This window comes from Syngnathus acus, chromosome 20 (genome assembly GCF_901709675.1).
Source record: "Syngnathus acus chromosome 20, fSynAcu1.2, whole genome shotgun sequence".
Classification (NCBI taxonomy): Eukaryota; Metazoa; Chordata; class Actinopteri; order Syngnathiformes; family Syngnathidae; genus Syngnathus; species Syngnathus acus.
This window is the reverse complement of record NC_051104.1, coordinates 2,665,539-2,688,990: the sequence shown is the minus strand read 5'-3', so window position 1 is coordinate 2,688,990 and position 23,452 is coordinate 2,665,539. Positions and strand designations below refer to the sequence as shown.

The 23,452-nt window shown below is 47.9% G+C and overlaps 2 protein-coding genes across 4 annotated transcripts; one reads left to right on the top strand and one right to left on the bottom strand.

Moving 5' to 3' along the window:
• Positions 1–12,340: 12,340 nt before the first annotated feature.
• On the bottom strand, positions 12,341–16,668 carry LOC119139278 (CD276 antigen-like). 2 transcript variants are annotated; one of them, XM_037279829.1, is made up of 8 exons: positions 16,515–16,668; positions 15,615–15,749; positions 14,303–14,599; positions 13,652–13,936; positions 13,264–13,590; positions 13,084–13,191; positions 12,950–13,012; positions 12,341–12,509 (listed from the first exon to the last, which is right to left on the bottom strand). In XM_037279829.1, the coding sequence occupies exons 2-8, from the start codon at positions 15,685–15,687 to the stop codon at positions 12,436–12,438; spliced, it is 1,227 nt and encodes a 408-aa protein (XP_037135724.1). In that variant the 5' UTR covers positions 15,688–15,749; positions 16,515–16,668; the 3' UTR covers positions 12,341–12,435. The 2 variants fall into 2 exon arrangements, with proteins under 2 accessions (XP_037135724.1, XP_037135725.1); XM_037279830.1 differs by having other exon boundaries at positions 12,341–12,501.
• Positions 13,865–22,079, top strand: LOC119139277 (gamma-aminobutyric acid receptor subunit rho-3-like). Of its 2 annotated transcripts, none has more exons than XM_037279828.1 (10): positions 13,865–13,957; positions 17,921–18,033; positions 19,846–19,913; positions 19,986–20,209; positions 20,355–20,437; positions 20,511–20,648; positions 20,799–20,951; positions 21,039–21,100; positions 21,163–21,294; positions 21,388–22,079. In XM_037279828.1, the coding sequence occupies exons 2-10, from the start codon at positions 18,015–18,017 to the stop codon at positions 21,688–21,690; spliced, it is 1,182 nt and encodes a 393-aa protein (XP_037135723.1). In that variant the 5' UTR covers positions 13,865–13,957; positions 17,921–18,014; the 3' UTR covers positions 21,691–22,079. The 2 variants fall into 2 exon arrangements, with proteins under 2 accessions (XP_037135723.1, XP_037135722.1); XM_037279827.1 differs by lacking the exon at positions 13,865–13,957 and adding an exon at positions 16,893–17,646.
• Positions 22,080–23,452: the final 1,373 nt, after the last annotated feature.

Here is a 23,452-nt window from a genome sequence, read left to right as displayed (position 1 = left end):
CCTGCTCCTGCAGCTGGTCTTTCTCATAGTAGAAGGAATGAACCCGGAGTTTGCTTGGTGGCTCCCCCTCCCAGTGGATGACCACGTCATCTCCGATGGTAAAGTTGGCCTCCAAAAGGCAGGGCATCTTCCAGCGACACCAGACGTCACGGTGGCCTGCAAAAGGTCCGTGCAATCAGGTCAGCAATGCAATGTCACACCGAATTCCTTCTGATGACATGCCCGTGTCGAGCACCTGAGCTGGAACTCAGTGACGGCTAAGTAAGCAAACATAATATTCACGCAGATGCTCCGTGAGGGAAGCCCCCCCCCCACCCCACAGCAGCTGTTTCCATTCCACCACTTGTTCTCAAACGCCTTACTCCCAACACTCCCATGTCGCTCTCTAAGTACTTCAGTGAGTACGAAAAAGCCCACCGCAGCAGTGCCGCTGCTCTTCATCATCGCGCTTTTCTCATTGGTGCCGAGTAACCGAACTGGTTCAACAGCATTCTCCGTGGCTGGATAAGAGCTCTAAAAATACGAGCGTCAAAGTCTTCCGCCGCACCCCCGCTCACATGACGTGAATACCTCAGTTTGCGTTCACACTCATGTGGACTTTGTTTTACAGCAGAATTGCCAGTCCGCATGTTAAACTTTGAAGTCACTGGGCGGTCCAAAAATGAGAGATGCACAAAACTCAAAACTGCTCAGCACAGTGCCTGGTGGGGCGGTCCTCGAGAGCCCCCCTGGTGTCTCCCTCCTAATGAAGCGTTGTTAGGGATACGCAATCTCACAAAACTCCTCACATTTTTGGCAATATTTTTACTGTCCTTTCAAAATCAGTCAACACGCAGCCATTCATTTTCAAATTGCAAAAGTGAGTACACCCCTGCGTGATAAGTCACAGCCCGCCCCCTCCCCACGCACCCACACACACACACACACACACACACACACACACACACACACACACACACAGTTGCGCAACAGGGTTTAGTTCTGAAGACATGCTCGCCCACCTTTTCTTTCGATTTCCTCGGAATATCGCGCCATGGCGCGCTTTCCCCCAGACAAGTGCATTCAAAGGTTTGCAGAAGGTCTAGGGAAGTTCACCTGTAAAGGTTCTAGTGCAGGGGTGGGCAAACTTTTTGACTCGCGGGCCGAACTGGGTTCTAAATTTGGACCGGAGGGCCGAACGAGGAGCAGATGGACGTAGTGTTTGTGTGAAGTAATATAAGCGACCTGTAAAGGTCATTGCATAAAAGATTTTGGCCTTTAGTAGGTAGTAAAGCATGGATATTCCAAACAAGTTTTTTGAAAACAAATGCATTTATTAACAGCATTAAAAAAAAAATCACTAAAAAACTGCTATCAGTGATTCTCATAAAATACGACACTATTATTATGAATAACAGTCTCCATCACTTCAGTGCCTGCAGGTCAGATTAATGAAAAATGTTTATCTTATGAGATCACATCAAACAGCAAACATTCTGACCAAATATATCATCTTGAAGAATCGGTGAAAGCATACATCCAAATAAAGTAATCAAAACGGCAACACGGTGAGGGGTATCTGAACATCAGAGCAGAGTTTTAACTCACAAACACCTGGTAACAGAGGTGAGGAAACGGGAAACACTTCCTTAAAGTAAGCCTTAAGAACTTTACAGGTTAAGACTAGTCGCAAACAGGTGGTGCATCAATGTCCTTGAGCATCCTGCATTGTTTGAAAATGAGAATGGTCGCTAGTTTCAATCCCTGCTATGTGTACAAATCATATTCAAAATGCATTTTTTTACAACAAACTTGAGAGCCTCCCCTTCATTTTCAGTGGGAACAGTGTTGTTGGTCTCCCTTTTTTGCTAGTGCATCATAGTCTGGAGTAAAATTTGTTGTGGCAATTCTTAGGAGTGATCCGTTTACCTCGATCTGTGACGGGTTGATGTGGCTGAACGTCACGTCGCGTACGTCGAGCCAAATTGGCCACTCTTTTAACATTCGGCACTCACTTCTTTTCTCCGGGCCACTCATTTTAATGGAAGGATTCCAGGGGTAGGTTTGTGGGTGGCTTTAGCGTAAAACTGTATCTGAAAGCTCAGCGAGCGAATTACAAGAATGCTGTCGTCACAGCCCACGCTCTAAATTCGGGACTGATACAAATAGAGCGCGAGTGCGCCATGTCCGTACTACTGAGTACGTACGTACACGCACTTGTGAGTGTGCACCGAGCTTTCTGACACGGCTTCTCACTTTCACCCTCTACGCCTGAAAATCCAAGGGATAATGTACATTCAATGTTATTTTATGCAACTAAATTTATCTAATTGAAAGAAATAGTCATATAAAATAGATCAAAATGATTTTGTACTCAATGGCAAGTACATTTATTTGTATTGTCCTAATTGATATCAATTTTACTTTAATTAATATTTACAGAAATGTTTAATTGCAATACTATATTGCACTCATTTGAATTACTAGGGGGAATTGTTTGTCAAACATCTGAATTGCTTCCTTGATTTTTTTTGTACTAATTTAAATTCGATGGTCATTGATGGAAAAACGAGACATATTTTACAATAAAGATGAAAACAGCAACTTATCTTTCCCGTGTCTTTTCAGGGTTGTCATTGCTGGACAACACTATGGCGCCACCTAGTGCTCATAAGTGAGTATTTTTATCCTCTATTCTTGTACCTTTGACCGAGTTCAGCTCGGTCTCCTCCTCAGGGTCACGTGATGAAGATTTTGTTGCTTTTCGTAAGACACACACGCACACATTGTGAGCATCACACATAGATGCACGCACACATGCTCGAGGGTTGCCGTGGCCTCACCTCGCATCTTCAGGTAAACCAACATGGCTGCCAGTACCAGGACTGTCAACGCCACTACTAGACTACCAGTTTGACGTCTGCAGCGAGGTGCTCCGATTGGCTGCACAAAGACACACACACACACACACACACACACATATGAGTTCAGGCAGACCGGACATGATGTTGATGTTAGCGCCGCCTTGCGTTCACCAGTGGGCGAGTTGATGGCGACGTCGGAGCAGGCTGCCAAACAAGGCCATTACCCAGAGGCGTAGCCAAGCCGGGGTGAGCCGGGGCGGCGCCCCGGGTAGGACTCCCTGCGCCCCGGTTGAAAAAAATCGATCTTTTTCGATTCTTCATTTTCATGCCGTTTTTTTCTTTCGGTCTTGCGAGAATGTGCTTGCGCTATTCTATGTGCGCGATGTTATCCATTCACCGTTTGCCTCCCGGACCCGGATGTTATTTTAGCGATCAGCGAACGGCGTGGGTGATGTTCGATTTTTTTTCCTGTGGGCGCGCGCCCCTACTGGAAAAATTCCTGGCTACGCCACTGCCATTACCTTTCTTTCAAATGGACCTTTAAGAAATCTTAAGCAGTTAATTGCTTTCCAGTAAATGATTATTGAAATACAGTCCAGGCTTTCATTTGTTTGAAGGCAACAGCAGGACTTTCAACGTCACATTTTGGTCATTTTATCTGTGATGTGTAGCAGACTTTGTACCAGTCAGCGCCTTGCTCCAGCTGAGTGTTTCCCAACATGTTTTTATCCAGCGTATAGTTTTTCATTGGAGAAAAGCTTGAGGCATACCACCAACAAAAATCTGTCAAGTATTACACCAGCTTCAATTATAAAATTAGTTATATTACAATAAGACATTTTAAATGTGCTATATAAAACCCTATTCCTATATATAAATGGAGTGGGATCATTGAATAAAAGACATCCTGTTTTTTTAAAATTGTACTTTTTTTATATAAAAGTGCGGGTTTTTTAAAAAGGTTTTAGACAGGAATAAACGATTGAAAGTGACTGTGATTAAAATCCAAAAGAATCAACATGACTTTGTTTTATGTTTTAGACTAGCTCTATAAATATTGCGACAATAAGAACAAAGTCACTTTTAAAGACGCACTACTGTTGTGCCAGCTGCTGAGTGGCTATCACTGTCAAGGTTGCTCTTATTTCCATTAGTCTGCAAACGCACCACGGCCGTCAGAGCGTCACTCCAATTAGCCACGCATGCACAGTGGTTGGGAAACACTGCTCCAGCTCACCTCCAAAAGTCATTGGGGCTTGCTTCCAGCTCACGCGTGAGCAGATACTGCTCATATGTGCGAGTGCCTGTTTGGCGACCAGTCCAGGATGTAGCTCTCTTGTCGTCAAAAGTCTCGTCCTCCTTGTTTGTTCTTTTTCCCGTTCTTGGGCTAAAGGTTCCGTTGGATGACTTGCCTTTACTCTCAGAGAAGGTCCTTTCTCTTGTTCTTCATTCACCTACTTTTGCCGTCTTCATCATGATGACAGACAAATATTCCGAAGACTTTGGGAACGTTCTATCGTGCTGACATGCAGGTTTTCATCGCTGTTCTCCTGCAAATGTCACGTTATATGACTCCATTCGGTGACGATGTCGCAGGAGCACCATCACGGGTGCAGCACCACGCTTTGGTCTTGTGCTGGGTGAAGTAGTAAATGGCTCCCACTGTAACCACGCATCCGATCGCTCCAAGCACGCCCAACGTGATGCCGGCCGCTTTGGGGCGCACTGTAACAGAACGGGTGAGATGTTTTGGTAGGTTCCGTTTTCAGAAGCTCAGAGGAACCATGTTTTTGTGGATGCTGCAAGGTATCTCGGCAGGAGCTCACCGTCCTCCGTCCCCGTCACGGTCAGCACGATGTCTTGAACGCGCGTCTGTGTGTTGTTGCTGAGCGTGCACGTGTATGTGCCGCTCTGCTTAGCGCTCAGGTGGGACAGGATGAGGGCGCCCGCCTCGGACACGCCCTTCACGTGCTCCTTCCAGTCGCTGACGATATGGAGTTTGTGTCCGGCGGATCTATTGGCGATGACGTTGCTGTGGTTGAACGTCCATTCGAGGCTGCTCGGGTGAGAGACAGGCGCACACTCGATGCTCGTTTCTGCGACGGAAACGTCCAGAGCTGGAAGGAGGCATTTAAAGTTTGTCAGCATGTGCGGTGGGCAATTGAAATGCCCCCCCCCCCCCCCCCCCCCCCCCCCCCCACCGGGTGAGTGTCTCACTTGTTGTCCTCCACATGATTCTGCGGCTGCTGTTGGTGGTGCTGACATCACAGATGTATTCCAGGTCGGGGTGGGCGTCGCCCGCCAACGCCAGCGAGCCGTTGATGTTGTAAAGCTGCGTCTGCGTCTCTTGCTGGACCTGGCTGCTGTTGCGGAGGGCGTCAGGCAGCGCCGGCTCTGTGGACCAGCGCAGTTCGGGTTGAGGGAAGATTCCCCCCGAGCTGCAGATCAGCTGATCCTCATCGTCGGGACGGAAGCGGATTGAAGTGACCGCAGCTGCAAAGGGACGCCATGATAGGACAACGTCCACTCGCTTCCATTCCATGAACAACCTCTGATGTACTTCAGGTGGCTTGTGGACTCACCTTCCACGTTGAGCTTGATGAAGGATCTCCACTGTCCCGTGAGTGTTCCCACATAGCACATGTAGGTGCCTTCATCTGCAACCAGCACGTCCATGAGCAGCAGAGAAGCGTTCCCTTTGGGGATGTTCTCCTTGAACAGCGACGTGCGGCCCCTGAAGTGCTGGTCCTGCTCCTGCAGCTGGTCTTTCTCGTAGTAGAAGGAATGAACCTGGAGTTTGCTTGGTGACTCCAGCTTCCAGTGGATGACCACGTCATCTCCGATGGGAAAGTTGGCCTCCAAAAGGCAGGGCGTCTTCCAGCGACACCAGACGTCTGCAAAACGCAATCAGGTCAGCAATGCAATGTCACACCAAATTCCTTCTGATGACATGCCCGTGTCGAGCACCTGAGCTGGAACTCAGTGACGGCTAAGTAAGTTTGACTCATCACACATGATATTCACGCGCAGATGCTCCGTGAGGGAAGCCCCCCCCCCACCCCACAGCAGCTGTTTCCATTCCACCACTTGTTCTCAAACGCCTTACTCCCAACACTCCCATGTTGCTCTCTAAGTAATTCCAGCATGAGCAACATTCAAATAGCTTTGTGTTATTGACATTCATTTCAATATCTGATTCTAAATGAAATGCAAAAGTACTGGGTAGGCTAACGAGTTAGCGGATAGATGCTAATTCGCGATCGTGCTAACACGCGAAAGCGGACTTCTAAAGGAATGTAAACGAACATTTGGAGCAATACTACATTGTCCTAAAGGTTAGACACATGTTTCCTCGATTTAGAAGTTTTATTTTGACTTTTAAATATTTTTTTTAATTTGGGAAAAAAAATCCGCGATGTAATGAAGCCACGATAAACGAAACGCGAAGTAGCGAGGGATCACCGTACCCTAAAAATGAAAATGGAAATAGCTTCGAGGCCAGCTCGATAATGACAAGCTTATAAGGTCTAATGAGACAACAGGTCAAAAACCAAGCCATAAAAAATGCTACATTGAATCGTATGATTATTATTTTTTTTAGCATGAATTTAATCTGTTTCCCTATTAATTAAACGACTGAGACGTATCACATTATAACGCCATGTTGAACTTTTCTTTTCTGGTGTGGCAAAATACAAGATATACGTACATCAGAAAAAAGTATATGTTTGTCTGGTTCCACTTTACCTCCAATGACCAGACGCCATAGGACAGTGACCACCAAAAAGCCCACCGCAGCAGTCCTGCTGCTCTTCATCATCCTGCTTTTCTCATTGGTGCCGAGTACCCGGACTGGTCCACCAGCATTCTCCGTGGCTGGATAAGAGCTCTAAAAATACGAGCGTCAAAGTCTTCCGCCGCACCCCCGCTCACATGACGTGAATACCTCAGTTTGCGTTCAACCTCATGTGGACTTTGTTTTACAGCAGAATTGCCAGTCCGCATGTTGAACTTTGAAGCCACTGGGCGGTCCAAAAATGAGAGATGCACAAAACTCAAAACTGCTCAGCACAGTGCCTGGTGGGGCGGTCCTTGAGAGCCCCCCGGTGTCTCCCTCCTAATGAAGCGTTGTTAGGGATATGCAATCTCACAAAACTGAGCACACTCCTCAGATTTTTGGCAATATTTTTACTGTCCTTTCAAAATCAGTCAACACGCAGCCATTCATTTTCAAATTGCAAAAGTGAGTACACCCCTGCGTGATAAGTCACAGCCCGCCCCCCCCCCCCGCCCCCCCCCCCCCCTCCCCACACACCCACAGTTGCGCAACAGGGTTTAGTTCTGAAGACATGCTCGCCCACCTTTCCCCTCAATTTCCTCGGCATATCGCGCCGTGGCATGCTTTCCCCAGGCAGATGTTGACATACGGTTCCCTCACTGGGGGGTTATGACGTCAGCGGTCAAGAGTTGAAGAATCTGTTGCTGAATGTCCATGTTGACGCTCTGAACGTGATCACGCTTTGGGAATTTGCAGGCGGGACGTCAGCAAAACATTCTAGTCGGGCTGCATTCCACATCTGGGTTGCGTTTTGTCACTCTCTCTCTCGGGAGCTCAACGCCCAAATACCCAAGGTTGGTTTCTGACCCAAAGTTACCAAGGAAGTTAGTCCACTTCTTCCAGTCTCTGTGTTGCAACCTGCTGCTGACATTCCAAACCAAATGGCCAATGTTATCGGCATGTTGCGGCGAGACTGGAAGAGTCACAGAAAGGCACAGTTGTGACATTTTGAGCCATCGTGCAGCAATTGTGAGTTTGGCCTTCAGCCAGCTGGTCCGAAACATTGCACAAGTGCATGCAAAGGTTTGCAGAAGGTCTAGGGAAGTTCACCTGTAAAGGTTCTAGTGCGTGTCCGGTTCAATATGCAACTTTAGTAGACATCACTTCATACAAAATGCCTTTACAATAGAAACATAGTTCAGTGTGTGGAGGGGTGGGGTCGGGGGTCACGACGGTCCAGTCTGTCCGTTGTTGCCTCTGGCAGGAAGTTGGTTGCTCTTCTCACTTTCACCTTCTATGCCAGAAAATCCAAGGGATAATGTACATTCAATGTTATTTTATGCAACTAAATTTAGTCCCAATAGATATCTAATTGAAAGAAATGGTCATATAAAATAGATCAAAATGATTTTGTACTCAATGGCAAGTACATTTATTTGTATTGTCCTAATTGATATCAATTTTACTTTAATTAATATATTTACAGAAATGTTTAACTGGAATACTATATTGCACTCATTTGAATTACTAGGGGGAATTGTTTCTCAAACATCTGAATTGCTTCCTTGATTTTTTTGTCCTAGTTTAAATTCGATGGTCATTGATGGAAAAACGAGACATATTTTACAATAAAGATGAAAACGGCAACTTATTTTGAGTTCAGCTTGGTCCCCTCCTCAGGGTCACATGATGAAGATTTTGCTGATTTTCCTAAGACACACACACATTGTGAGCATCACACATGGATGCACACACACATGCTCGAGGGTTGCCGTGGCCTCACCTCGCATCTTCAGGTAAACCAACGTGGCTGCCAGGACCATCAACGGCACTACCACGCCGACGATCCACCAGTATGACGTCTGCAGCGAGGTGTTCCGATTGGCTGCACAAAGACACACACACACACACACACACACACACACACACACACACACACACACACACACACACACACACACACACACACACACACACACACACACACACACACACACACACACACACACACACACACACGAGTTCAGGCAGACCGGACATGATGTTAGCGCCGCCTTGCGTTCACCAGTGGGCGAGTTGATGGTGACGTCGGAGCAGGCTGCCAAACAAGGCCATTACCTTACGTTCAAATTTACCTTTAACAAATCTTAAGCAGTTAATTGCTTTCCAGTAAATGATTATTGAAATACAGTCCAGGCTTTCATTTTTTTGAAGGCAACAAATGAGTCAGCAGGACTTTCAACGTCACATTTTGGTCATTTTATCTGTGATGTGTAGCAGACTTTGTACCAGTCAGCGCCTTGCTCCAGCTGAGTGTTTTCTAACATGGTTTTATCCACCGCATACTTTTTCATTGGAGAAAAGCTTGAGGCACACCACCAACAAAAATCTGTCAAGTATATTAGTATATTACAATAAAAGACATTTTAAATGTCCTATATATGCATATAAATAGAGAGTGGGATCATTGAATAAAAAAACTTCCTGTTTTTACTTTTTTTTATATAAAAGTGCGGGTTTTTTAAAAAGGTGTTAGACAGGAATAAACTATTGAAAGTGATGGTGATTAAAATCCAAAAGAATCAACATGACTTTGACATCAACATGACGCCCAACGTGATGCCGGCCGCGTTGGAGCGCACTGTAACAGAACGGGTGAGATGTTTTGGTAGGTTCCGTTTGCAGAAGCTCAGAGGAACCATGTTTTTGTGGAAGCTGCAAGGTGTCAGTATCTCGGCAGGAGCTCACCGTCCTCCGTCCCCGTCACGGTCAGCAGGATGTCTTGAACGCGCGTCTGTGTGTTGTTGCTGAGCGTGCACGTGTATGTGCCGCTCTGGTTAGCGCTCAGGTGGGACAGGTTGAGGGCGCCCGCCTCGGACACGCCCTTCACGTGCTCCTTCCAGTCGCTGACGATATGGAGTTTGTGTCCGGCGGACCTATTGGCGATGACGTTGCTGTGGTTGAACGTCCATTCGAGGCTGCTCGGGTGAGAGACGGGCGCACACTCGATGCTCGTTTCTGCGACGGAAACGACCAGAGCTGGAAGGAGGCATTTAAAGTCTTGTTAGCATGTGCGGTGGGCAATGGAAATGCCCCCCCACCGGGTGAGTGTCTCACTTGTTTTCCTCCACGTGATTCTGCGGCTGCTTTTGGTGGTGCTGACATCACAGATGTATTCCAGGTCGGGGTGGGCGTCGCCCGCCAACGCCAGCGAGCCACTGATGTTGTAAAGCTGCGTCTGCGTCTCTTGCTGGACCTGGCTGCTGTTGCGGAGGGCGTCAGGCAGCGCCGGCTCTGTGGACCAGCGCAGTTCGGGTTGAGGGAAGATTCCCCCCGAGCTGCAGATCAGCTGATCCTCATCGTCGGGACGGAAGCGGATTGAAGTGACCGCAGCTGCAAAGGGACGCCATGATAGGACAAGGTCCACTCGCTTCCATTCACTGAACAACCTCTGATGTACTTCAGGTGGCTTGTGGACTCACCTTCAACGTTGAGCTTGATGAAGGACCGCTGCCGTCCCATGAGTGTTACCACATAGCACATGTAGGTGCCTTCATCTGCAACCAGCACGTCCGTGAGCAGCAGAGAAGCGTTCCCTTTGGGGATGTTCTCCTTGAACAGCGACGTGCGGCCCCTGAAGTGCTGGTCCTGCTCCTGCAGCTGGTCTTTCTCATCATAGAAGGAATGAACCTGGAGTTTGCTTGGTGACTCCAGCTTCCAGTGGATGAACACGTCATCTCCGATGGGAAAGTTGGCCTCCAAAAGGCAGGGCGTCTTCCAGCGACACCAGACGTCTGCAAAACGCAATCAGGTCAGCAATGCAATGTCACACCAAATTCCTTCTGATGACATGCCCGTGTCGAGCACCTGAGATGGAACTCAGTGACGGCTAAGTAAGCAAACATAATATTCACGCAGATGCTTCGTGAGGGAAGCCTCCCCCACCCCACAGCAGCTGTTTCCAATCCTCCACTTGTTCTCAAACGCCTTACTCCCAACACTCCCATGTGGCTCTCTAAGTAATTCCAGCATGAGCAACATTCAAATAGCTTTGTGTTATTGACATTCATTTCAATATCTGATTCTAAATGAAATGCCGCTGAATAGGCATTGATTGTTTTGCTCGTAAAGTATGAAATCCACATTGAATAACGTGCTCAAGTTATGTCGGGAAAAACAAAGGCACTTGTACTCGTAAGGTCCTTACTAAGAATTAGATACTTGGGGCGTCAGGTGAAGTGACCTCAAGTAAAAGTACTTGTGTACTCAATTTAAAAGCAAAAGTATGTATTAAATATGTATTACTCGGTTTGTTTACTTGGCACAATGAGAGAAAAAAAGGTTTCCAGGTTTTATTAACTTTGAAAGTAAATCAAATACCGTGAAAATGAAACTGAAAATAGCTTCGAGGCCAGCTCGATAATGACAACCTCATATGGTCTAATGAGACAACAGGTCAAAAACCAAGCCATAAAAAATATGATATTTTTCCCATCATGAATTTCATCAATTTCCCTATAACGGGTAATTAAACGAGTGAGACTCATCACATTATAACGCCATGTTGAACTTTTTTTTTCTGGTGTGGCATAAAATACAAGATATACGTACATCATAAAAAAGTATATGTTTGTCTCGTTCCACTTTACCTCCAATGACCAGACGCCATAGGGCAGTGACCACCAAAAAGCCCACCGCAGCAGTGCCGCTGCTCTTCATCATCGCGCTTTTCTCAATGGTGCCGAGTACCCGGACTGGTGGACCATCAGCATTCCCCGTTGCTGGATAAGAGCTCTAAAAATACGAGCGTCAAAATGTTCCGCCCACACCCCCGCTCACATGAAGTTGAATAAGTCCGCATGTTAAACTTTGAAGTCACTGGGCTGTCCAAAAATGAGACACACCAAACTCAAAACTGCTCAGCACCGTGCCTGGTGGGGCGGTTCTCAAGAGCCCCCCTGGTGTCCTCTTAATTAAGCGTCGTTAGGGATACGCAATCTCACAAAACTGAGCACACTCCTCAGATTTTTGGCAATATTTGTACTGTCCTTTCAAAATCAGTCAACACGCAGCCATTAATTTTCAAATTGCAAAAGTGAGTACACCCCTACGTGATAAGTCACACACACCGTTGCGCAACAGGGTTTAGTTCTGAAGACATGCTCGCCCACCTTTCCCCTCAATTTCCTCGGCATATCGCGCCGTGGCGTGCTTTCCCCAGGCAGATGTTGATGCGGTTCCCTCACTGGGGGGTTATGACGTCAGCGGTCAAGAGTTGAAGAATCTGTTGCTGAATGTCCATGTTGACGCTCTGAACGTGATCACGCTTTGGGAATTTGCAGGCGGGACGTCAGCAAAACATTCTAGTCGGGCTACATTCCACATCTGGATTGCGTTTTGTCTCTCTCTCTCTCCCGGGAGTTCAACGCCCAAATTCCCAAGGTTGGTTTCTGACCCAAAGTTACCAAGGAAGTTAGTCCACTTCTTCCAGTCTCTGTGTTGCAACCTGCTGATGACATTCCAAACCAAATGGCCAATGTCATCGGCATGTTGCGGCGAGACTGGAAGAGTCACAGAAAGGCACAGTTGTGACATTTTGAGCCATCATACAGCAATTGTGAGTTTGGCCTTCAGCCAGCTGGTCCGAAACATTGCACAAGTGCATACAAAGGTTTGCAGAAGGTCTAGGGAAGTTCACCTGTAAAGGTTCTAGTGTGTGTCCGGTTCAATATGGAACTTTAGTAGACATCACTTCATACAAAATGTCTTTACAATAGAAACATAGTTCAGTGTGTGGAGGGGTGGGGTCGGGGGTCACGAGGGTCCAGTCTGTCCGTTGTTGCCTCTGGCAGGAAGTTGGTTGCTCTTCTCACTTTCACCCTCTCCGCCTGAAAATCCAAGGGATAATGCAATGTTATTTTATGCAACTCAATTTAGTCCCAATAGGTATCTAATTGAAAGAAATAGTCATATAAAATAGATCAAAATGATTTTGTACTCAATGGCAAGTACATTTATTTGTATGGTCCTAATTGATATCAATTTTACTTTAATTAATATATTTACAGAAATGTTTAATTGGAATACTATATTGCACTCATTTAAATTACTAGGTGGAATTGTTTGTCAAACATCTGAATTGCTTCCTTGATTTTTTTGTACTAATTTAAATTCGATGGTCATTGATGGAAAAACGAGACATATTTTACAATAAAGATGAAAACAGCAACTTATTTTTCGGGTGTCTTTTCAGGGTTGTCATTGCTGGACAACACAATGGCGCCACCTAGTGCTCATAAGTGAGTATTTTTATCCTCTACTCTTGTACCTTTGACCGAGTTCAGCTCGGTCTCCTCCTCAGGGTCACGTGATGAAGATTTTGTTGCTTTTCCTAAGACACACACATTGTGAGCATCACACATGGATGCACACACACATGCTCGAGGGTTGCCGTGGCCTCACCTCGCATCTTCAGGTAAACCAACATGGCTGCCAGTACCAGGACTGTCAACGCCACTACCAGGCCGACGATCCACCAGTATGACGTCTGCAGCGAGGTGCTCCGATTGGCTGCACAAAGACACACACACACGAGTTCAGGCAGACCGCACATGATGTTGGTTAGCGCCGCCTTGCGTTCACCAGTGGGCGAGTTGATGGCGACGTCGGAGCGCTCCGTGTGCGTGTTGTACGGCATGGAGAAGACACAGCTATAGGTGCCCTCGTGGTGGACGTGTTCGGGGTCCATCAAGCGCAGCGAGCCGTCCCCGAACGGGACCCTGAAGCCGTCCAGCTCCAAGTGGTGGTCCCAGGACGGCGCCGAGGTGCTGTGCCCCGAGTGGCTGTCGTAGGTCAGGATGTGCACCGGGTCCTCGCCGTTGGAGAAGCTCCAGCGGAGTGTGAGGCTGTTCAGGTACGGCGGGGCGAAGCATGGGATGGTCAAATCTCGACCCTCGCTACCTGCTATTGCTGTCGGGGGGACGGCATGGTTGGGTACAGGATATAGATATGCGCCAGGTCTGCGTCTTACCTCTCTCCCGCAGTGAGGACGTCCAGGTGGGCCCCCCGTAGGAGGTGGTGACTTTACAAATGTAGATGAGGTCCGGCTGGCCTTCCAGAACCTTCAGCCTGCTGTCAGACGTGTACAGGCCCCGCTTGTCGGCCAGCATGCGCGTGATGGGTCGCAGGTCCTCGAAGGTGGGCGGCTCTGTGGCCCAGGTGACCCGGGGCGAAGGGAAGACGTCCCGCACGATGCACTTCATCTCCTCGTAGCCACTTAACCGCGACAGCTCCAGTGAAAGGCCTCGGATGGGTGCTGCGTGATACAAAAGTACAAGTAAGTCAAACTCGTACGTACAAAATGGCCCCCACCGATGTTTGATCCCTATATTTAGATTTATGACCCTTAAATACAATAATTTACAACACATAATTTAAATAAATACAATGTCAAAGATCTGATGACAGCTCACTTGTAAATTATAAAAGAACATCAGGGAGCAATAATAACAAATTATTTGTCACTCTTGTCACTTAGGATCCCATAAGGAAAAAATGACCTTTTGACCCCACCCCCACAAAAAATGGTTGAAACTGTACAGTGTATGCCGATTCATTTAAAATTCTTATTTTACAAAGTATCAAAATCAATCAGTTCTCGTAAAGCGAATGCAAAACATACCTTCCACCTTCAAGACCACCTTGGCGCTGTGTTCCCCCTGGGACGTACGTACATGACACCGGTACGTGCCGCGGTCCTTGAGGGCCGCCTCCCTGAGGACCAGAGTAGCGTTGCCCCCGGCGATCATGGGCGGGGACACGGCGGCCCGCCCGGCCACCGGCTGGCCTTCACTGGCCGTTTCGTCGAAACTGAGCATCATCGCGTCCTGCCGGAACCAGCGCACGCTCTGGTTGGAAGCGGGGGGGAACATACACGGGAGGTGGCACTCCTCTGACACGAAACAAGTGACGCTTTCATCTGCAACGAGAATGGGTGGCCGTGGTGAGCTTGGATGCCAAAAGTTTTTTTCAAGGCAAAGATCAAGCAGGTGCACCAGAAATAGACCAAGCGGCTTGTTATTTGGAAAAACTCTGAAGTTGGGGCACTCTTAAGTCAAAGCATTGATGTGACGCCCTGCTGACGTATTTAAGTGTCACTTCCTCTTTGGGCCTCTCAGCCGGGCCGTGACGTGGCTTGTTCACCGAGTCAGAAGAGGAAGTGGAGCACATCTTCATACTTTGCCAAATGCCGTGTCGCAGGTGTGCAAATGTGGATCAAGAGCGTGGGTTTTGTTCTAAAATGAGTCCCTGACGTTCCTCAGGCGTCTGCCCGCTGCCTCGCCAGCCGGCTGGCTTACACGCAGATGGGACGGACGTTCCCGTCATTCTTTGGCTGAGGCGCAGACGGGAGCAGAGCGGTGAGTCACTTGGCTGACTCACAGCACAGATTAGCACAGCCCAAAAAAGAAAACTCCCCTATGTGCTCACCTGATCTTTCAAAAATCAAAGTTGAGCAAGTGTCAACGGACATTTGAGGTTCAGAGGAAACAATTTTCCATTATAATCCAAAACTTAACTGAAATGACACTTTTTAAAGACATATTTAAAGATCTATACATCTATCATGTAGAGAAATCCCTGTAAATATTCTTCAAGAAGCTGAGGTGGCCTGCGATAGCTTCCTGTGAGTGGCTGGCCGTGAGCCGGGGCTAACAGCAGCAACCATGAGAGGCTTCTCATTATCTTTGTGCTTGTTACTGCTTTCCCGCAATTTCATAAGTCTTATCATAATGAAGTTTGAAGTGATGGAATATTACAAAAATGGATCATAACAAAACGGTGTGGGGTTTTGCAAAGCTTTTTATCAATCGGGCCCAGTCCGTTTGCCTTGGCGAGGTTCTTGCCAGATACGCGATCCAATGGGGTCAGTCTCAAAGCGAAGCCCCTCGGGGCTCGCCTCTTTGCCGTGGGACAAAGAGGAGTTTGTGTCTCACCTGGCGTCTTGTCCGTTGCGGCGGTGCTGAGCCGCAGCAGGAAGCAGGCCCAGATGCAAATGAATGCTGACATGGTTTGGGGCCAGAAAACTCCCTCAAGCTTTCACTCCATGATCTGCAGATTTTTCTTTGGATCTATGTGGTTTGACAGCCCACAAGCACACACAAGGAGAAGGGGAAGAAAGGTGTAATTACAAAGCAGCGCTGGATGATGCTGAAAACGTGACAGAGCATGTGCTGCTCTTTGAGGACAATCCAGGTTTTGATCCGGGAGGATTTTTGCTTCAATCTCCCCTCAAAGCAGAGAATCAAAAGTTAGTCCCAGCCTTCCTGGAATGCTTTTGGACCGACGCGTTTTGTCTCGGGAGAACTTTATCCCCCGCTGACAGCTGATGAGTGAGCTCATCACGCTCCGATACAAAGCCAAAGAAAGCGTGCTGATCCGCTACGGATAAACGCTCATCACCTTAACAAAATAAAGTGTCGGAGCGCACAATCGGGAGCGACACCGGCATGTTGCGGCTTATCAGCTTCATGGTCAATATAATTATATTTATTATTAACTACTTTATCAGCGCACTTTGCCGCACGCCGACCATTGCCCCCCGACTCGACAGATTCGCACACAGCGAGGCATTCTTGCGCAAAACAGGACTGATTAGTGAGTGACATGTGTGAGAGCCGTGCAAGGTATGAAAAGTCAGAACAACCGAGAGAGGAGTCAGACGACAAGTGGGTGATGTCAGAAAGTGAGCAGAGGAGCCAGACGTGGTCAAGCTGCGAGCCGCATGAGAGGAATAGATGTGAGATCGTTTCCCAATTAGCCATGCGTGATTAAGAGCAAGAGAATAGCGGAAAGTTCGAGAAAGTCGAGACGCGAGGAAGTCGGGGGGGACTTACGTGAAGCCAAAGAGGAAGAGTGAGCGAGAGAGCCCCGCGAGCGCCTGACAGAGCTTGACTGGATCAACAGGTTATTTAGAGAATAGATGCTCGCTCGCTCCCTCTCACACACTCCGGTACACGCTTGTCTCTCTCACCGTGGGTGGAGTTTGCGTGGACGCGCGCAACTTTGCCAAATGTCAGCAGAGCGCTTTGTTTCCAAAGGGCAGGTTGCACAATTCACTTTTGTCCCGCAAAAACGCTTTGTAATGAGATCACAAGATTGTGCAAAAGAGATTTTTTTTTCAATTAGATAAGGCTATGGCCCAATGAAAAGAAGCTCCTCCCCCTCACTTCAAAATCGGCAACAAGAAATACGTGGTGATGTGAAACATGGCCTTGGATCAAAAGTTTGCACACCCCTTAACATGCAATCAAATTTGTGTGTTTGGAACTAGGATTTTCCAGAGGTGTGAGTTTGTTGGGATTAGCGTGACGACTTGATAGTTTGATTGCCGCTTTGAATTCCTTTGTTGGTCAGATGCCTCATTTTTCACGGCGCTGCGAGAAAATCCTGATTAGTGCCGAGTTGTGTGTGTGCGTAGGTTCGAGAAAGATTGCTGTGGCCGAGGATAAGAGGATTAGTGTGGAATTAGTGTCATTCCTCTATCGCCGAGAGAAATGGATTCATATCGATTTTAATCAGAGAGAGAAAGAGAGAGAGAATAAGCCGCAGATGAAGCAGGCGGCCGGCCGGCCGGCGGGCAGACGGACGAGGACGGCGACGACGACCGACGTGAGCCCAGAAACCTTCTCGGAGATGAAGGATGCGGCGGGAATAACAAGAAGAAGAAAAAGGAAAAGAGCAGCGATTTTGCGGGATGCTCGTGGAAGCCTCGGCGACCCTGCGCACCCTCCACATGAGTGACGCCAGCGTCCACAGTTAGCGAGCCCGACCGGAGCGTGGAAGACGTGGCGGCTGAGGGAGGGGGAGGAAGATGAAGGTGGTCGGGCTGACCTGGCTGACCTGTTTGACCTGTCTGACCGTGGCCCTCGCCAGCCTGGTCGCCATGGTGACCGGCGGACGCAACTCCGGCCGCAGGAGGCACAAGGAGGTCTTCCTCGGGGAAAACAGCAAGTTCAAATTTGGAGGGTGAGGGGTCATGTTGAAACTCACTTCTGAGCGTTGCTATGCTAATCAATGCAGTTTTATTTTATTGGTGGAGATCAATCAACATCTCACACTTTTGTTCGTTGCGTGATATCATCATCGTCGCCAAATGCCGAAATTAGCCCCCGACTGTCCGCCGAGACAATTTGCGACCTTCTAATCAGACATAATCTGTCTGACATGCGATTTTGCATTCTTCGGGACCGCGGGCCCTTTCCAGGAATTGAATTCTTCATCTTGTTTTTACTCCGATTAGACGTATTGACTACAAATTGAAGAGGCAGGACAGCACCAAAACTCTGCTGATCAAAACTGAACAGCTGCTCAGGATCGAGGAGCATGACTTTGCCATGAGACCTGGCTTTGGAGGTGACACACACACACGCACACACACATCTTTCCTGAAACTGTTGTAGGAATGGCAAAGATGACAAACTATTTGTCACTTGTGCTTAGTGGGCACCAATGCCGCACGCGTCGTGACGATGTTGACGATGTCGATGACAGCGAGGATGCTACTCGTGACGCGACCGCTACAAAGATCCGATTGAGACTCGGCCCGATGATGTGATAAAGGGCACCGGGGTGCGTCACCAATCCCAAATCACTCAACAAATGACCCACATATTACAAACGGGTGTGTGCGTGCACTCGCTCCGACAGGATTGTGTGTCCTTGCGTGCGTGTTATTGTAATATAACGATTGTGTGAGTTGGGCGTGGGGGTCGGGTGCAATAATCTGGATTATATTCAGGGTCTAGAGCAGATGGAAACAAAGCACGGCAACATAAACTATGATGCCGACCGACTTCTGCGTTCGAAAATACGCGTGACGGCGGGAAAAAAAAATGGCAAGTCAGAGTTTGAAAACAAACAAACAAACAAACAAACAAAGACGCACCCAAAAACATGAAATGTTCTCAGAATCGAAACGTGTGTTCCTCCTCGCCGCCTCCACGGACTATAATGGAGTGCAGGACCTGTCATTTGCTCAAACAGCACACACACACACATTGCGCATTCAGGTTTGAGTGTGTTACAGTTTGTGTGTGAGTGTATGTGTGTGTTATGCATGTGCATGCATGCCACAGCAAACAAATGAGCCCTCCACCTCCGCTCACAAAAACACACACGCCTTGAGAAAACAAATCACCGTCACTCCAGGTGATTGATGTCATGTCAAAGTTGAATTTTGTTGAGGGGCCTCACACGCACGTGCACAAATGTGTGTGTTGTGCGTCCTAGTGTTTTTGCATTGTGTGTGTGTTGAACCAGTATGGATTGTTTCGGAGAAAAAAGGAAATGGTGTCTAATTGCCCTTATGATTATCTCCACTTTCTGCCCTGTCTTCTCATTTGCACTCAAATTCTTCATCCATCTTGAGTCTTGTCTGCGTTCGTTTTGGTTTGCGTGACTGAATTGACCCAGAGGTCACAGCCTGCGGCTGTCGAGTTATCGTGATGAGAGCAGATCCATCACCTGGCTATCCGTCGTCGTCTTCATTATTGTCATTCCCGTCCGTTGTCAAGTCACAGGTTAACGTCGTGTGCGGCGTTTGACATGTTTGTGACATTCTCCTCTGTGTCACATGAATCTGGAAGTCACTCAGCATATTATCGCTTGAGACGACACTCGTGATGCGGGGTCTCCAAAACTTGCCTTTCAACAATTCTGTATTTGACTCGCAATACTGAAGAAATCGCTCGAGTTGATGCCATGTTAAGGCCTTGGGAGCGGTGAACTTCTAAGAAGGACCTCTCGCACCAAGTTTGGGCTGTGATGTGGGAAAAGAGTGTGTGAGTCACCCGGCCGTCTCACCTTTTCCCAGCAGTGGTTGCCATGGCGACGGCCTCTGCAGGAGCTTTGCCGAGCTTCATTAGATAAAGTGTTTATTGAGCTGCTGTCATGCTGACGCTCAGGTGGAATTAACACACACACACACACATGACCTGGTGCAGGCCGAGGTCAGTGAGCAAGCAAACGCCAGCGTCTCCTGGACAGCCCGCAGACGTGGTCAAAAAAATCCTCATCGCTATGTTGCTGTGTCACAACGTGACTCCCCCGCTGCCACCAAAAGCATGTTACAGACATTTTCGGCATGACATCACTCGCCGATGGAACTTTCCGCTATAGTTCTTTTACGTGCACGGACTGAAACGATGGAACCTCTTTGACCGGCAGGAGCGGCCATCCCCGTGGGCATCGACGTGCAGGTGGAGAGCATCGATAGCATCTCCGAAGTCAACATGGTGAGCTTCCTCATGATGAAACCCCCCCCCCCCCCTTTGTTGCTATAGTGACGCACCTGGATGTGTCCGCAGGACTTCACCATGACCTTGTACCTGCGCCACTACTGGAAGGATGAGCGTCTGGCCTTCCCGTCGCAAAACAACCGGAGCAGGACGTTCGACTCACGGCTGGTCAAGAAGATCTGGGTGCCGGACGTCTTCTTTGCGCACTCCAAGCGGTCCTTCATCCACGACACCACCATGGAGAATATCATGCTGCGCGTCTACCCCGACGGGAACATCCTCTACAGCGTCAGGTCAGCCTCAAAGCCGGCACCAAACGACCTGGCGCTTTCTGAATCACAAGCTGCTGCCAGGTTGCCGTGGCAACACCGGCAGAAAGGTCAGTCGGGGACAAGACGGATGCCGTCTGGCTGCTGAAGACTCTGCTGTTGCTTTCAGGGTCACCGTCACGTCGCTGTGCTCAATGGACTTTAGCAGCTTCCCGCTGGACACGCAGAACTGCTCGCTGGAACTGGAGAGCTGTGAGACGCACACACGCATAAGCGTAGTGTCGCCCAGCACTGCACAAATCAAATAGTTTGTGTGTCTCCCCAGATGCGTACAACGAGAACGACCTGATGCTCTACTGGAAAAACGGCAACGACTCCCTGGGGACCGACGAGATCGTTTTGTCTCAGTTCTTCATCGAGCACTTTCACCCCTCCAGCGGCTTGGCCTTCTACAGCAGCACAGGTCTGGATCCTCTTTTTTTTTTTTTTTAGTCCAAAGCTCATGTTTGAGTTTGAGAACTCTCCGTCTGCACTCTAATTATGGTTCTAGAAAGGTAAACACTATAATTAGCGTGCGTGGAGTCGAGAAGGTCACACCCTGTGTGTGTGTCAGGTTGGTACAACCGGCTGTTCATCAACTTCATCCTGCGGCGGCACATCTTCTTCTTCATGCTGCAGACGTACTTCCCCACCATGCTGATGGTGGTCCTGTCCTGGGTGTCCTTCTGGATCGACCGCCGGGCCGTACCGGCCCGCGTCTCTCTGGGTGCATACGCACGACTAAGGCCTCTTTTTGCTAATCCGGTGTATTTTGAAGCACACGTGTTATTTGACCTTCCCATGTCCTCCGCAGGCATGACCACCGTGCTCACCATGTCCACCATCATCACAGGCGTGTCCTCTTCCATGCCTCAGGTACCGCCTGCGTTCACCAAGTACTCACGCTAGCTACTTAAGTGAGACACTTCTGCTTGCAGGTGTCGTACGTGAAGGCAGTAGACATCTACCTGTGGACCAGCTTCCTGTTTGTCTTCCTGTCTGTGATCGAGTACGCCGCCGTGAACTACTGCACCACGCTGGAGGAGATGAGAAAGATGAGACGGGGGAAGGTGAGCAAACAGAAAACAGCTCCCTCCGGTGGCAGAATGCCAAAGCGACGCATTCCAAAATGCAGATAATTGACATTTTCCGTGTCCTCCCAGCTTCCATCTACATTCAACGGCAGCCAGGCCATGGCCTTCGACGGCTGCTTCCACGACGATGAGATGGAGTTGACGCCGTTCCCCCGCCCGGCGCAGGGCCCGGTACCCGAGTCCCCGGCCGCCGCCTCGCCGCAGCTGGACCCGCGGCCCTCGGAGGGGACGCGTTTGCGTCGGCAGCGGTCGGTGCGGGAGAACGTGGACCTCCTGGTGAGCAACAGCTACATGATCGACTCGTACTCCCGCCTGGCCTTCCCGCTCTCCTACCTCCTCTTCAACACCATCTACTGGAGCCTCTACTCCTGAGACGGGTGCGTGTCTTGTACGCGCTTGGGCCAGACCCATTCATCTGATGGACGATTTTATCGGCTAATTTTAGCCATTTTCTAAATATTTACAATCGGCCTGAGTTTTACTGCGTAAACGCAATATATTCTGACTTTATTATGAAACAGAATGATTGTTTGAGGTCATCGTTCCTTGGCAATGAAAGTGATGTTTTGCTTGGATCTATGGCCCAAGTCTAAAGCTAAATTCATCAGTTAATGCTTTTTGACATGTTTTGTACTTCAAAAATTTCTCTCTTACTGAAGGGCAAATTCTTGTAAAATGGACATACTGTATGTTCTGACTAATTCATATCTTTGTTGTAAAAATTAATGGAGAAAGGATAAATTTACATTTTACATAAGTTATTCTCTTCACGTGCTTGTCTTTTTAATGTATTGTTTATTTAAAAAAAAATAAAACGACACAACGTGCGACGTGTCGTTGAGTCCATTTGAGTCTTTATGCTTTGCAGCAGTACGTAACGCAGTTGTCATAGCAACTCAAGATTGCTATCGCGCAGACGTGACCAAAGGGGTCAAAACGATCAATCTGATAAGATCTGTGATCGACTATGGGTGTGTGAGTTATGGGTCAGCAGCGCCGTCGTCGTTAAAAAGTAATACAGGCCCAGGCTCTGAAGATATGTTGCTTACAGATGGAGATGGGTAAGGTGCCTTTGCACTTGAGGAGGAAACAAATCATGTTTAACTTCTGGATTCATCTGAAGAGCCATAGAGAGTCTCATCCTGCCAAGTGGATGAAAGAAAAAGGATAAAAGTAAGGTGGATCTTGATTGTACGGAAGAGGATTAGGGCCAGTGAAGAAGAAAAAAGGCCGTGACAAGATTCTGACTTTTTTTTTCTCAGAATTCTGACTTTAAAGTGAGAATTCCTACTTCAAAGTCTGAGAATAAAGTCAAAATTCTAGCACAGGGTTTCTTACTATTATTACGGGGTTTCTTGAGGGTGACGGGGTTGTATAAGAGAATTTTTTAACCCCCTGTTTTGTCTTTTTAGTTTTGTGAGTGTCCCTCTCTTAATATATGTGCGTATCAGCTAGTGGTAAAAACAGTAGGTGGCGGTAATGCCCCGTTAGGTGGCCAACCGCTGAACAATCCAAAAAGAAGAAGAATAACGCAACGAACGAGCGCGCCAATTCGGTAATTGGCAGTCAGCTCAGAAGGCAACCGTGGTAAGTTTTTGACTTGACCAACTTTGACTGAATTACTCAATGGTAACTTCTTTTACCTCACAGAAATTATAACCTAGTTGAAGTTTAAATTTGAGTTTATAGCGGTGCACGTTTTGCTAACCACTTTGTGAATTCCCGAGGAAGCTAACAGGCCTCGTGCCACTCACAAGCTAGCTAATTTAGTGTGCCGACTGACGCACTTTCATTAGTAGTCACACTCGACACAAACAGAAGAGGCAGAAATGGTATTTCAAATTAATTTAGGTTAAAGGCAATAATGTGCATGTATTCTGTTGTGTTTCTTTTTCAAGTGTAACACTTTACCCGGTAACGAGTTACTTTTATTCAGTAATACAATTAATAACTCCGTTACTTTTTTGAACAAGTAGTGAGTTCCCAACACTGTAAATTAAGGGCTAATAATAAATTCGTGAAATAGCCTACCTTTTACATTTGCTAACATTTGCTGTTGGAAGGAACACACGTGGGAGTTCTGGGATGCTCCTCCGGAGGCTCTTGATCATATAGAGGTCCATTTGTCAGTTCT